Here is a 12,841-nt window from a genome sequence, read left to right as displayed (position 1 = left end):
TTTCGCAAAGCCATGCCCATGACGAAACAAAGAAATAGAATCTCACCCGCGCCGATATACAAGCCATTCTATCACCCAAGCCCATTTCTATCGAGGACCACCCCACATCCCAGTAAAATCATTCACCGACCACATATTCCCACAATTATTATCTCCTCCCCCATTATTGTCAGTGTTGGCCCCATCATTATACAGCAGTGAGTAAAAAGTGTCGGTAGGATCCAACATGCCCCAATCACCATCTCCCCCGCCACCCGTCCCCTCTCCCAAATCTTGAAACTCATCAAAAATATCCATCGCATTCCCATCTTCTTTCCCTTTACCACCACCAACTTGGCCGTGATTTCCCTCCCCCGAAACACCCCCCACATTCCCCGGCGAAAAATGCAGAAGTACATCCCCATCCTTCTCCTTCCCCGTCCCTCCTCCAGCCATCCCCATCTCAAACCCCAACCCAGCCCCCGTCCCCACAAGCCCAGTCTGCATCCCCAACCTAAAAGGCAAGTCCTGCAGCCCTACCATTTCCTCCCTCCCACCCCGAAACCCAAACATCATCACCCTCTCCCCCGTGGCGGCCCTAGCGGTGTTCACCTGCCCTCTAGCATAGGGCGGGTTATCACAAGGGTGAAAAGCATCCACAAACCGCCCCTGCTGTTGTTCCGGTTGTTTCCTCACCCCATCCCCCGTCAAAACCTGCAGTCCACACCCAGCCACCATCCCGCTCACCATGGAGGACAAACCAGAGGATATACCCGCGCCGGGGTGGATGTTTCCACCACCAAAGTTTCTATCAGCAAACACCCCCGGAACCATCACCCTCTGCTGCTGCCCCCCCGGTGTAGAAAACGGAACTGGCAGCCTCGTCTGTCTGTGTCCCGAAGTGCGAGCCACGATTGGAATCCCGTGCTCACACGGGTGAGATTCCTTGCTCAAATACTCCGAAAGTGGAAATGACAGAGATACCCCCGAGCGGTCGATGTCAAGGAGTATCTGATTTAGATACGCCCTCGTGATGTAGTGCAGCTTTGAAATCGCCTCCATCGATTTAAGGAGAGTCTCAAGGTTGGTGTTGACCGAGGAGAGGAAGGATGGTGACGGGGGGTTGGCGGGGGTGGTGGTGTCTTTGGCGGCGGCGACGGAGACGTACACCGACGCCGCGCAGTACAACGAGAGGGCCCTCAGCGGGGATTTATACCCCGTCTTCATGTTGTGGCTTAGCTTGAGGATGTTTACTATTTCGCCTGCTGCCATGAGGGAGCGGGTGCGGCTGTCTTGTTTGACGGACGCAGGTAAGGAGGGGAGCTTGTCTGCTTTTTCGTAGGCGGTGTTGTGGAGGCAGATGACGGCGGCGTGGAGGTTCATGTTTATTTGGATTGCGACCGGGTCGGTGATGTTCTTTGGGAGGCGGAGGCGGTCGGGGAGGAACATGAAGGCGCTGGATAGCAAGGTGTCGAGTTCGCGGTGGCGTTGCCAGAAGGGGCCGGACTCTAAATCGTCTGGGCGGTCGGAGGGCATGGGGCAGTGGGCGTGCTTCATGATTTGGTTGAAGATGTGGCAGATGACGACGTTGCCGCCGTAGGTGGAGTAGTTGAAGCCGTTGAAGAGGGACTGGAGGGAGGTGGACTTTTCCTCTTGGCCTTTGGCGAAGGCGTCCTCGGAGGCGGGGAGGTGGGTGGTGACTTGGTTGGTGTCGATGAGGGTTGGCCAGCCGGTGCTGATGCCGGCGTAGCTGTCGATGCAGAAGGCGCCCCAGAATAGACGTCGGCGTTCTTCCAGTTCGACCCAGCCTTTGGGAGGGGGGATCATGGGAGCGATGGGGTGTTCTTCGTCGGCGGCTGTGCTGTCGAGCCGGTGGAGGCCCATCATGCCGACGATTCGAACGCATCGAGCGGAGCTCAATGCTGCCCGGGTGAAAAGCATTCTCCTGGCCTCATCGGCGGCGATCAGGGCCCAGGCTTGACCGTGGGATACCGTGATGAAATGCTCTCCATGCCCCTGCAAAAGGTTAGTTCCCGTTGATTGCGTGGGAGCGACGATATTGTGACGAACCTTGAGTTCATCCGCCTCCAAGTACTGCCGAGCTCGACGGTACAAAGCCTCGTGATAACACCCATACTTGGGATGGCCATCCGCTGCCATAGTCCAGATGGAATACTGAAGACACATGGGAGGTCGCATATGAGGCGGCCGGTGAAAAGCAGCCAAATACCCGTCCTTGTGAATAATGGGCAGAAATGAGTAGTGGATTGAGAAGAATAAATCATGCCTATCTCTATCAGTACATGTTTCCTCCAACATTCGCCTACCACCCCCGCACTTACAATTCCTCAATCATTTCCCACGGGGGCAAGCTCTCAAACTGACCCAAACCAAACAGGTCCCATGGCGGAGGGTTGTTGGCTGTGGACGAAAATCCATCTGGGGGAGGAGGTGGTGGTGGTGGAAACCATGATGGATCTTGGAAAGTTGGATCTGCAAATAAGTCGTCAAGATTGATCTGAGAAGCATCGGCCTCTAGGCCAGCTAGAGGGGATGATTCTTGAGATGGCTGCCGTGACGGTTCTAGAGAACCAGACGTTGTGCTAGGCCCGGCTTCCCGGCTGGTTCGCCGCCTGCTGACATTCTTCAAGAGACCTTCCACCTGTGCTACAGAAACTGTCAGCGCCAGAACTCCAAGGGGTAGAGGCGTACATACCTAGTCTCTCTTCCAACTCTCTAACATTCCTTCGCTTAAACGCTGGTCTCCTCCGAGACTCCGGGTAGTGACACTCGCCACCACTCCGAGAACACCTGGTGCAATTCGGCTTTCTACGATCACCTGTGCCCGAGTCAGCAATTGGCCCGTATAGATGGCTTATACGGCGTGTAGGGTGGCCTTACATTTCAGCTTCCTCGTCCGACAACTCACACAAGCCAACGGCTCGTGAGCTGCTGTTGCTCCCGTCCCGCTACCACTAGCTGTTGGCGGCGGCTCTGAGGGTCCATCAGGGGATGTTGATGACGGTGTATAGGTTGACATTGACATAATACTAAGATACTAAACTCCGAATACGATTACAAAAAAAGACAAACAAAACGACACAAGAAGAGGCAAGCCGGACTGAACAAGAGTGCGATGCCCGGGGACCCGGCATTTTGGTGGTCTATTTTATTGTTTTTCAACGTCCCCCATCCGCACCTTCAACGTCACGGAGTACGCTCCGCGCGGATTGCGTCCCACTTGGGCAACCATTCGTCAGCCATGGGAGCCTCACCCATGATGCCTGAAAAGCCAGAAGCCGTTCGCGCGGCTTTGTGCCGTAACACCTGGTCTGGCAGTTGGGTGGATGCCAGGGATTTCGGACTCTTTGCCAAAGGGGCGGACGGTTTTTGGTCCGACCTCCGAGGAGTCGCTTAGTTAAGCTGGTACCTATCATTTGCGGCTCAGCTTCGTGTGGGATATTGTTAGTTAGCTACCTGATACGATACAGCTAACAATCCTGACCATCATCCAAGAGCTGCCTGGGGCTATCGGATTCTCTCGCATTCCCTCTTACCTCTAGAGTTGCGGTGTGTTCATGGGTGTCGGGAAAGCCCGGGGTTTGGCTGCTGTTGCGAATGATGGCCGCGCTCTGATGACTCACGCCTTCCCATTGCAGCACATATAGGGGATTATAGTGCGCAAAGTTCCAGTAAAGTGCCATCGAGAGACGTCACGATGGTCAATAAAGTCTGCCGGTGACTCAACCTGACGTTGCGAGGCTGGCGCGCGGTGCGGCAGTGGGAGATTGGGACTTGCGTCAGCGCGGTTACGAGGTGAGCTGTCAAGTCAATTCCGCACACGATGAATCGCCCTCGCATATCTTGTGGCTTTCGCATGGATGCCCCGTATCTGCTGCCAAGCGACAGTTCGCTTCTTGTGGCTTTTCAAATCAGTGATGGAAGTTGCTGAGCCCATTTGTTTGTTTTTACCCCTTTTTGTCTACAGCCCCCGTTTTTGATATGTGAGACCAATCACTCAGTCAATCCTCCCATAGCTCCAAATGTTCAGCCCAACCTTGACTCCCTTCTTCACGGGCAATCCAGCATGCCACGTCTCGTTATACCCTCTTCCGGTTCCATCAGACCTGAAATTCTCCCAGTAAACAGCATTTCCAGGTATGACTTTGAACACCGCTCCCTTCTTGTCTTCGGCTGTCTCCACGCCCTTGTCTTTCGAGTCCTCGCCATCTAGATTGTCTTCACACTCAATGAACTTGCACCACTTCTTCTTATCACCTCTCAGCTCCAACCTGGGGAACTCTGTCCCTCCTCCCTCCAACTCCTCACCATGAACCCAAACCATGAAGCTGCTCACCCTACCCCAGCCACCCCTCCCCGAGCTCCAGTCAAAGTGATGGCTGTAGTGTCCACCAGGGTTATATCTCTGGACTCTCAACCTTTCAATCCTGTCTCGTCGTCAGTTTCCTCCTTGATCAGCGCTTCACACTTCAACTCAAAACTCACCAAACCTCCTCCCTCCACCCCTGCACCTCCCTAGCCCTCCTCTCAATACACCTCACCCCCTCCGTCCTCGGCACAAGCGCAACCTCCGAGTCCCTCACCTTAGTATTCCTATCACTCGTCTGCCCCCCGTTATGCGTGATAGTTGAGGGCGTATAGATTTTCTCACTATTGCCCCCATCAGCTCTCATCCCAGCTTCTTTTCACCCCAGCGATAAACTCACCTAATATCAAGCAAATGCTCCCTCTCCCTCGCCGAAACAAAATTCTCAAAATACACCACCAACGGCTCCCGGGAAAAGACATGGATCTTATACCCGACGTCTTCACACCCCAGCCTGGCATCAGTCCCGTTCTCCAGCGCCAGAAACTCTGGCCTGAGCTGGGGGCGAGGGATCCTGTGAAGCGGTTTCGCTGACTCGCAGTTGCATGATGGGCAGAGGGCGCCGGATAGGAAGGTGAAGATTTCAGAGGAGAAGACGAAGAAGAGGGGGAGGACGGCTATGACAAATATCCGGAACATTCTGCTTCTCTCTTTTTCAGGAGGACATTGAATGTGTAAGTCGCAGGGAAATGGATATCCCTGCCTTTGAAGTGGTCAAAAGTGGGGATAACCGTTGAGACGAGACCGTTTCACGATTCGAGGAGTTGGAAAAAAGAAAAAGAAAAACAACAAATGGGTGCGAGATGTCGACAGAAGAGGTGAATATGAGAAGAAAAAGAGGACAGAACTGTTGCCAAGGTTTGGAATAGATGGATTCGGGTGTCGCTTCCAATGCGGTTAGATGTCTGGGTCCAAAAGGGCGGACTTCAGGGAATGGGTGGTAAGAAGAGAGGGGGTTAGGGTTGGGTGTGATCGGGGGTAGGGTGCCAAGAAGCCCCTGAGTTTGGACCCATATTTCTGGCGTTTGGGGGAGAAAAGGGGGTGGTGAGGCTCAGGTTCAAGCAGCAGTGATACTTGTTTTGGTAGGCAGACTTACAGACTTAGAAGAGTGGTGCTTACAATAGGACTAGATTAACTGGAATATGATTAATTTATTGATAGTGGCATTTCGAGTTGGCTGTCTGGATCATGACAATAGGACGACCAAAATGGGCCTGAGGCATCGTAAGATGCCGGTTGAGTCTGTCGACAATACTAAATAAATGGTCAATTGGAAGCACCCAAGCCACCCCATATACATGTCGAAGTTGTGCTTTCCTTCTAAATTTCTTTAGGACGAGATCAATCGTTAAATATTTCTCTCTCCTTCAATCCCAATTCTTGCCAGAGGGTTCCCTTCAACAAATCTCCCTCATCGACAATCTGCCCCAAGCAAGAGCAACATTCGACAGCAACCGAGAGCGAGCACTGTCGATAGATCCCCATCCCATAAAATATTATCTCAGCCCTTTCCAAAGACCTTCGATCTTGAGCACCACGATGCAGAATTCTCAGAGTGGGTTCAAGATTTTCCCTGGCGGCTGGTCAACTTGGTCTGGCGGGTACTCAGATTCTGTCTTCAAACCTACCGAGAATCCTTCACCCGTACCTGACCAATTGTCATCGAAAGTCCAGCAACAGAAAATCTCAGAACCCAGCGTAGCTCACAAGCCACACCCTCCGACAATACCTTCAGTCAGAACCAAACGTGGAGATACACCGCACCCGGCGTTTTCAGCCACGCCCCCTCCAATTATGGACGACATTTCCGACCGGGACATTCCTGCGGCCTCCATCGAAGGTCCGGAGTCGAGCACACCACCCTATATAGATTCTAATGATGAGCGGAAGATGATTAGAAACACAAACGAGCCCTCGCCATTGATCCAGTTTCTGGCCATGAACGTTATCCAACCGCCAACTCCTCGAGCCACCACCGGAATCAAACAACCGGCCTCTATGGACCACTCAAACCCCATGTGCCCTTTCACGCCCGCTCTTTCCACTTACGTCGCTCCTTCCACATCTGTTGTTCCTTCCACCTCTGCTGTTCCTTCCACCTCTGCTGTTCCTTCCACCTCTGCTGCTCCTTCCCACTTTGTCGCTCCTTCCGCTTTCCACGCTCCTTCCACCTCAACAGACTCCGTCTCAACCACCAAGAGCAATCGCTCCACCATGAAAGCCCGCCTCAGCGCTCTCAAAGAATCTCACCTCTCGGTCAAACTGATCACCAACCATTTCGAATCTCAGTACCGCCTTTCTAAGTTCTCCAATATTATCCCTACCATTCCAAAATGGCTCAACCTCCGCGAAACAGCTCGACAGCTCGCACGTCTTCCCCTCACCAACGGCAAAACCTACAAGCTCCCCATCCGCCGCGCGACCCGCGAGACAGCCCCCCTTGTCAAGACCTGGCGAGCCAATCACGCCACCTGGCGCGAGGCCTGCAACACCAACGGGAAGATGCCATGGCTGGGCACCCGGTCTGAACTTTTCGCCATTGAGGTCGTCGAGAAGAGGAGCTGGGGTGGGATGCCGCGTTTTATTACGGAGGCTTTTGAGGACGAGGGGGTTCAGCTGGGGTGGATTTTTGATCACGATTATGTCGAGGCTGTGGAGCCCACGGGCGAAGGATGGGAGAAGGTTCCGGAGTTTTGGAAGGGGGCGAGGATTTTTGATGCAGTATGGAGAGTGTTGTACATGAAGGTGACTAAGGGGAAGGTGTTGCCGCTGGGGTTTGAGGATGATTTGGCGGAGTTAGTAAGGGAGGTGGTTGTTAGTGGGAGCTGGCTGGAGGTTGTGGAAGAGGGGTCTGGGGATTCGGAGAATAGCCTGGAGGGTGGGGATGGAGTGGTGGTGCAAGAGGAGGTTGGGGTAGTTGAGGAAATGGAGGTGGGACAGAAAGAGACGCAGCTTCAGGAGAGGGTTCAGGAGGAGAGGGTTCAGGAGGAGAGGGCTCAGGAGGAAAAACTCCAGGAGAGGAGACGTCTGGATGCAAAACGCAAGAGGGAGAAGCGTCAGGAGGAGGAGAAGCGTCAGGATAAAATGCGTGAGAAGCAAGACTCACAGAGCGAACGGATTGGAGAAACCCAGAATGAGCATCGCAACACCAGTATCACACACCAGCAGACACCACCGGCCCCCCAACCATCGCCGAGCACAGCAGTAAACTGCTGGCCGATACTGAAGAAAGAGATGATGGATCCTGTAAAGGAGGTACTGCGGGATATTATGCCCAGTGCCCTAGCGAAGAGGCAGCTTCAAGAAGACACGGAGGATGATGATGATGCCACTTCAGTGGCGCCAAGAAAGAAGCAGAAAGCTGTACAGCATGTCGACACCGCCGAGCAGGTCAACCTACCATCTCCACCCAAGGGGTCTGAGACACCACCCGCGAAGGTGGGCAAGACCGTTGAGACTTTGGGAGACGACAAAGGGAAAGACAAAATCGAGAAGGAAATGCTAGTAGATCTCGTCAACAGGCATAATGCGGCCGTGATCAGGATCCTCAAACTCGAAAACCAGATGGAAGAGGTCACCAACGAGCATGGAGCAATGAAGGAGAGGTTACGGGTAGGAGAAGAGGAGAACAGGATCCTCCGTAATCAGATGACGGCGGTGTTCCATCGGTTGGAGTTGGTAGAGAAGAGTTACTATCGCGGATCTCCTCAGTCTGCCCAAGGTTCACCGCCTCGGATTCAGCCTGGTCTCCGGGCTCCTAGACAGCCGGTCAAGGCTGAGCAGCAGCGGAATGATGGGCGTATGAGAGGGGCAAGTTTTTATGAGGGGCGTACATATAGTCGTCCTTCGATTTGAGTTTATGTAGAGGAGAGATGGCCCTGATTTGTTTCTTTACATGGGGAGAGATTTGGGAACACACGGGCAGCTGTGGAATGATTCCCCATTTGATTTCCGTTTGAAAATCCTGATAATGACTTCGCAAGGTGATTACGTGGGCTTTTTCCAAATAAAACAATGCGGTTGATGGATAAATCGAGCTACTTTATCCGCGTGACGTAAATGAATATTTACTTTGTATTGCACTCTCAGTCGGTTGTGGAAAAAATACCAAAGGATTTCCTCAAGATAAGAGAGTTGTACGAGACACGTTTGCCCTGGGATGCTCTACTTTCCAATGGATAAAACTTCAAATGGAGGCAGGGTGCCCGTTATCACGCAAAGTTCTCTGCTAATGACCAGATAGTGACAGGGAGGGTGGTGGTGTTGGCGATTCGAGGAGGTTCAGCCAGGCTGTATTGAAACATCCCTTATTTTGACTCGGAAAACCTGTCGTCTTTTGTAGGGAGAAACGAGACTAGTTTCAGGACCCAGAGCATCAAAACATTATCACAGAAGTCATAAGAGCACGATTTTAAGTATGAACAACATTTGTTATATGCACATGCGAGATATATACCTAAAGAAATAACTATTCACAAAGAATGCTACCACCCCCCCATCCCAACCCCCCGGTTTCCTTCCCCTAGGTTATCACCCCCTCAACCTTTAAAGGCACTGACTATACCAATCATTCTGCCTCTGGCACGTGCTCCCCGCAGCGCACTGGAAGCTCCCCGTCCAGTTCTTCCCCCCGCACTGCGCCCACTTGGCATTCACCTGCGCAGGCGGCAGCGCCAGAATTTTGGCAGAGGCGTGCTCAGCAGCAGTAACGATATAACTGCTCGGGTTGGTAGCGGGAGTACCAGGGAAGATGGACGCATCAACAACAAACAAGTTATCGGTGCCGTACACCTTGGTGTTGAGGTCCACAACCGCAGTACCGCCGAGGCGGCCGTCGTCGGTGCCAATCTTGTTGGTGCCCATCCAGTGGTTGGCGCGGCGGACGCCGGGGGTGACGGGGATGGAGTCGACGTACTCGCGCGAGGACATGGACGCGGTGGGGTAGTTCCATGTCAGGCCCTGGACGTTGTTGAGGGCGGCGCGGAGGTTGTTCAGGCCCGTGATGACGGCCTCCTTGTCGTTGGGGTCCTTGAGGTAGGGGACGTCGGAGACGATGGTGGTGAGGGAAGGGGTGATGGTCATGCGGCCGCGCGAGGTGGCGCCGCGGCCGAGGTACTGGGACATGGTCATGGCGTAGCCGTTGGGGACGTCAAAGGAGCCCTCGACACGGGCGGTCCACTGGAGCTGTCTGACCTTGCCGTCAGCGCCCTTGATCTCCTCCCAGAACATGGGGCCGATGTTGGGGGCCGACTGGGCGAGAATGCCAGAGCGGGAGGAGAGGTACTTGTTGGCGTCGGTGGTGTTGGGGGCGGTCCAGGCCTGGTAGAAGTCGTAGAAGGCAGGGCCGACGTTGTTGTGGCTGATGACGGTGTCGGTGTTGAGGTGGTCATCCAAGTTGTAGCCAACGGGGAGGTTGATCCACGAGGCGTTGTTGATGAAGTCAGGGCCGTCGAGGACCGAGTTCTTGACGATCTCGAGCTGGTCGGCGGGACCAATACCGGAGCGGAGGAGGATCTTGGCACTGCCGAAAGTACCGGCAGAGAGAACGACACGGCCGGTGACGTCCTTGACCTTGACGATACCCTTGTAGCCACCATCTCTGAAGGGCTCGACCTCAACGGCGGTAATGTGGCCGTCGGTGCGGATCACACGCTTGACGACGGTGTTGAGCCAGAGGTTGAAGTTGGGGCGGGTCTTGGCAGTGCGAAGGTAGGTAGCCAAGGGGCCGCCACGCTGACCACCGGAGAACATGTAAGGGGTGTTGGAGAAGGTGCGGTTCTTGCGGTCAGGGGCGTTGTTAGCCGTGACCTGCTGCCAGCCAGCAGCCCGGAGACCGCCAGCAAGGACATTGAAACCTTGCTGGAGGTAACGCTGACCATCCTGGGAAGGCGTGTCAGTGCCGGGAATGCGGGAAAAGACCCTGCTGATGGCACCAGCAACGTCCTTGGCCTTCCAGCCGGTAGGGAAGAGGTAGTCCCAGTCGAGAGAGTAAGGCTTGAACCAGAGACCAGCGTTGATAGCAGTGCCACCACCGAGGACGCAACCAGCCATCTGGTCGGTATCAGTGCAAGCAATACCGTTGCTGTCAACCCAGATCTGGTTGCAAAGACCGGGGACATCGAAGCGGGTGAGTTGAGTGCCCTCAAGCCACTTGGGCTTCAAGGTACCACCGTGCTCGCCAGTGGAGGCAATACCCTTCTCGATAAGGAGAACGCTCTTGCCAGACTCGCTGAGCTTATCAGCGGTGGGGATACCACCGGCACCACCACCAACGACAATGTAGTCAAAGGCGGTGCCAGTAGGAACAGGCACACCGATGATACCGGTCTCAACGGGACCGCCGCAGTCGCCAGTGACGGTCTTGGTAGCCTGAGCAGCCCAGGCAGTGTAGGATGGGTTGGCAACATTCTCGTCGAGAACGGCGCCCCAGATGCCCATACCGTTGTCGTGCTGCTCGAGGGTGATCTGATCAGGGCAAGTCGGGTTGCCAGGCGAGGGGAAAGCCTGAACCCAGCCAAGAACCAAGAAGCCGCCGCTGGTCGAGGCCCCACCGGTTGAGCCGTTGTGATCCCATTGCAAGCAGTTCTTGCACCTGAAAACCAGGGAGAAGTGTGTGGAGTTTTGGCTGGAGCGGATCTGGGTGATCTCGGCGTTGCCGGCGTACTTGTCGGGCATGGCGTAGCCACCGGCGTACCGAAGAGTGGTGTAGACGGTGTCCTCATGTGGCCAAGCGGTGATGAGGAGGGAGTTGGTCATGGGACCAGCGAGGGAGAAACCGCACCAGCCAGCCGCATCCTTGGAAGCACATTCCTACACCGAGTTAGTTTCTGAGAAAGCCATAGCCATAGGCATCAGGGGTTAAGGGGTCTTCATACCAAGTAACCGATGAACTCGGTAGCGTCTGTGGAAAGGGCGTCCGAGGGAAGGGCCATACCAAAGGTCCACCCACCTTGGGACTGAGGGCTGCCATTGGGAATGCCCCAGGAGTTGAAGACAATACCCGTCTCCGCGTCAGTGAAGGTGTTGGGCACGTTGTTTTGGCCAAACGCAGACGGCAGCGAAGCCACCGCCGCGAGGGCACCGAGAAACCTAGAGGCAGACCTCATCTTGACAGACGCCACAATGTCACCTTGTCCTGGCTGCTGGAGTGCAAGGAGGGAAGGGAGAGAGGAAAGCAGCACCCAGCGTGGCATACCGCCCCTACTTAAACCTTCGTTTGCTGGCCATGATCATGGCCCCTAAAATATCAACAGCACCCCCCCGTCCGCATCACACGTGCCCACCCGCATTACGGAGGCCCTTCACAGACGGGAAGTCGGAAGCAACAGAAGGCAAATGAGGAGCGTGATGGCTTGGATTGAAAATTCCCCGGTAGGTGGACGCGGCGGCACCCTGTCCGTTATTGCGGTCTTGGATGTAACAGTGGGCGTCCATTCGGGAATCAGGCAAAGGACTCCTTCGGGCTCTGTGGTCCTGGATCTGGAGCGGTGGGGATCAGCAACTGGGGGCGAGAATACGCTATGGCAGAGGTAAGCTTACTTTTCCAGACACAGGATTGGGTGGAGGACGGTCCGGAGAAGGGAGGGGCACCGGGGGAGGGGGACATTAGAGGCGAGAGGGCTACATGAGATTCGAAAATACCATCTCGATCCGCTGACCATGACCGTGACTAAACATGCTCACCCAAGGCCAGTATGACCGAGACCTCCGAGGTTGCCGCCGCCTGCTTACCTGCTCTCTCTCCGCCTCCGTTGGTCGTCCAAACAAGAAGTCGACAAGCGGCGGACCGTTGACGTCGCAAATAGATGTCCCGAAGATTGCAGGGTTGTCGTTCCCCACGCGCGCAAAGCAGCGTAGCCGCGATCAAGCGGCAAAGTGTCAAAAAGGCAGTCCAGGAAAGAATCTTGGAAGCAAGATGGCGCCCAAGTCAGTACGGCCCGATGCTACACGCCCAGGCCACGTTCCTGGGTTAAGCCTCCCGGCTTGCCGAGCGCCATTCCGCAAACGATCGCGGCATGTCACCTCCGCACACTCTGCGAGGGCTTCACTGCCGACGTCGACCTGGTTCGCATCTTTGCCGAAGCGGAGGTCATGACCTAAACCGTCTGTCTTGCAAGTCTTGGAAGTGCGGTTAAAAAAAAGACGAGATCAAAGTTACATAGCAACACAAAAGGGGAAGGAGTCTGGATAATCCCCCTTTCGCTCGCTCGCGGGTGCGCAAGGCACGCACATTACATCCCGCATCATGACCCGAAAACCCGGTCAAGACCTTTTTAACAAACAGCGGAAGATCCGGAACTTCCAGAGCTTCTGTGTGGTTAGCAAAACCTGGAGAAGGGTTTCCTGCGGCTACAAATAGAGTTGGCATCGCTGCCCACAGCAGAAGCTCCAAGAAAGGAAGGAGGGGAAATGTGTTGTCCAGTGAATGGTCGCAAACAGCGAAGGATCTACAAATTAGTGTCAATCATGGTGCCA

The 12,841-nt window shown here is 54.7% G+C and overlaps 4 protein-coding genes across 4 annotated transcripts; 1 reads left to right on the top strand and 3 right to left on the bottom strand.

Moving 5' to 3' along the window:
• Nucleotides 1–87: 87 nt before the first annotated feature.
• QC761_702610 (uncharacterized protein) lies at nt 88–3,574 on the bottom strand (the record flags this gene model as incomplete). The annotated part of the gene is made up of 4 exons (XM_062881844.1): nt 2,881–3,574; nt 2,696–2,818; nt 2,322–2,646; nt 88–2,266 (listed from the first exon to the last, which is right to left on the bottom strand). Exons 1-4 carry the CDS (start codon nt 3,023–3,025, stop codon nt 88–90), a joined length of 2,772 nt encoding a protein of 923 aa, XP_062727968.1. The 5' UTR covers nt 3,026–3,574.
• Nucleotides 3,575–3,819: 245 nt separating this feature from the next.
• Nucleotides 3,820–5,296, bottom strand: QC761_702630 (uncharacterized protein). Its single transcript, XM_062881845.1, has 3 exons — nt 4,707–5,296; nt 4,486–4,650; nt 3,820–4,427 (listed from the first exon to the last, which is right to left on the bottom strand). Exons 1-3 carry the CDS (start codon nt 5,003–5,005, stop codon nt 3,998–4,000), a joined length of 894 nt encoding a protein of 297 aa, XP_062727967.1. The 5' UTR covers nt 5,006–5,296; the 3' UTR covers nt 3,820–3,997.
• An 864-nt stretch (nt 5,297–6,160) lies between these two features.
• Nucleotides 6,161–8,221, top strand: QC761_702640 (uncharacterized protein; the record flags this gene model as incomplete). Its single annotated transcript, XM_062881846.1, has 1 exon — nt 6,161–8,221. One exon carries the CDS (start codon nt 6,161–6,163, stop codon nt 8,219–8,221), a length of 2,061 nt encoding a protein of 686 aa, XP_062727966.1.
• A 651-nt stretch (nt 8,222–8,872) lies between these two features.
• Nucleotides 8,873–12,668, bottom strand: QC761_702650 (uncharacterized protein). Its single transcript, XM_062881847.1, has 3 exons — nt 12,098–12,668; nt 11,239–11,884; nt 8,873–11,176 (listed from the first exon to the last, which is right to left on the bottom strand). The coding sequence occupies exons 2-3, from the start codon at nt 11,557–11,559 to the stop codon at nt 8,912–8,914; spliced, it is 2,586 nt and encodes an 861-aa protein (XP_062727965.1). The 5' UTR covers nt 11,560–11,884; nt 12,098–12,668; the 3' UTR covers nt 8,873–8,911.
• Nucleotides 12,669–12,841: the final 173 nt, after the last annotated feature.

The sequence above is a fragment of the Podospora bellae-mahoneyi genome, chromosome 7, assembly GCF_035222275.1.
Source record: "Podospora bellae-mahoneyi strain CBS 112042 chromosome 7, whole genome shotgun sequence".
NCBI classification, from domain to species: Eukaryota; Fungi; Ascomycota; class Sordariomycetes; order Sordariales; family Podosporaceae; genus Podospora; species Podospora bellae-mahoneyi.
The sequence above is the reverse complement of the archived record's forward strand: the minus strand, read 5'-3'. Positions and strand labels throughout refer to the sequence as shown.

What these genes read in the sequence shown, in the direction of transcription:
- QC761_702630 (XM_062881845.1), bottom strand. Translation starts at nt 5,005, where the DNA reads ATGTTCCGGATATTTGTCATAGCCGTCCTCCCCCTCTTCTTCGTCTTC. An exon ending in GAGCATTTGCTTGATATTAG is followed by an intron (nt 4,651 to 4,706) that starts GTGAGTTTATCG and finishes TGGGGGCAATAG; the next exon opens with TGAGAAAATCTATACGCCCT. An exon ending in GGGTGGAGGGAGGAGGTTTG is followed by an intron (nt 4,428 to 4,485) that starts GTGAGTTTTGAG and finishes ACGACGAGACAG; the next exon opens with GATTGAAAGGTTGAGAGTCC.
- QC761_702650 (XM_062881847.1), bottom strand. Translation starts at nt 11,559, where the DNA reads ATGCCACGCTGGGTGCTGCTTTCCTCTCTCCCTTCCCTCCTTGCACTC. An exon ending in AGTTCATCGGTTACTTGGTA is followed by an intron (nt 11,177 to 11,238) that starts TGAAGACCCCTT and finishes AACTCGGTGTAG; the next exon opens with GAATGTGCTTCCAAGGATGC.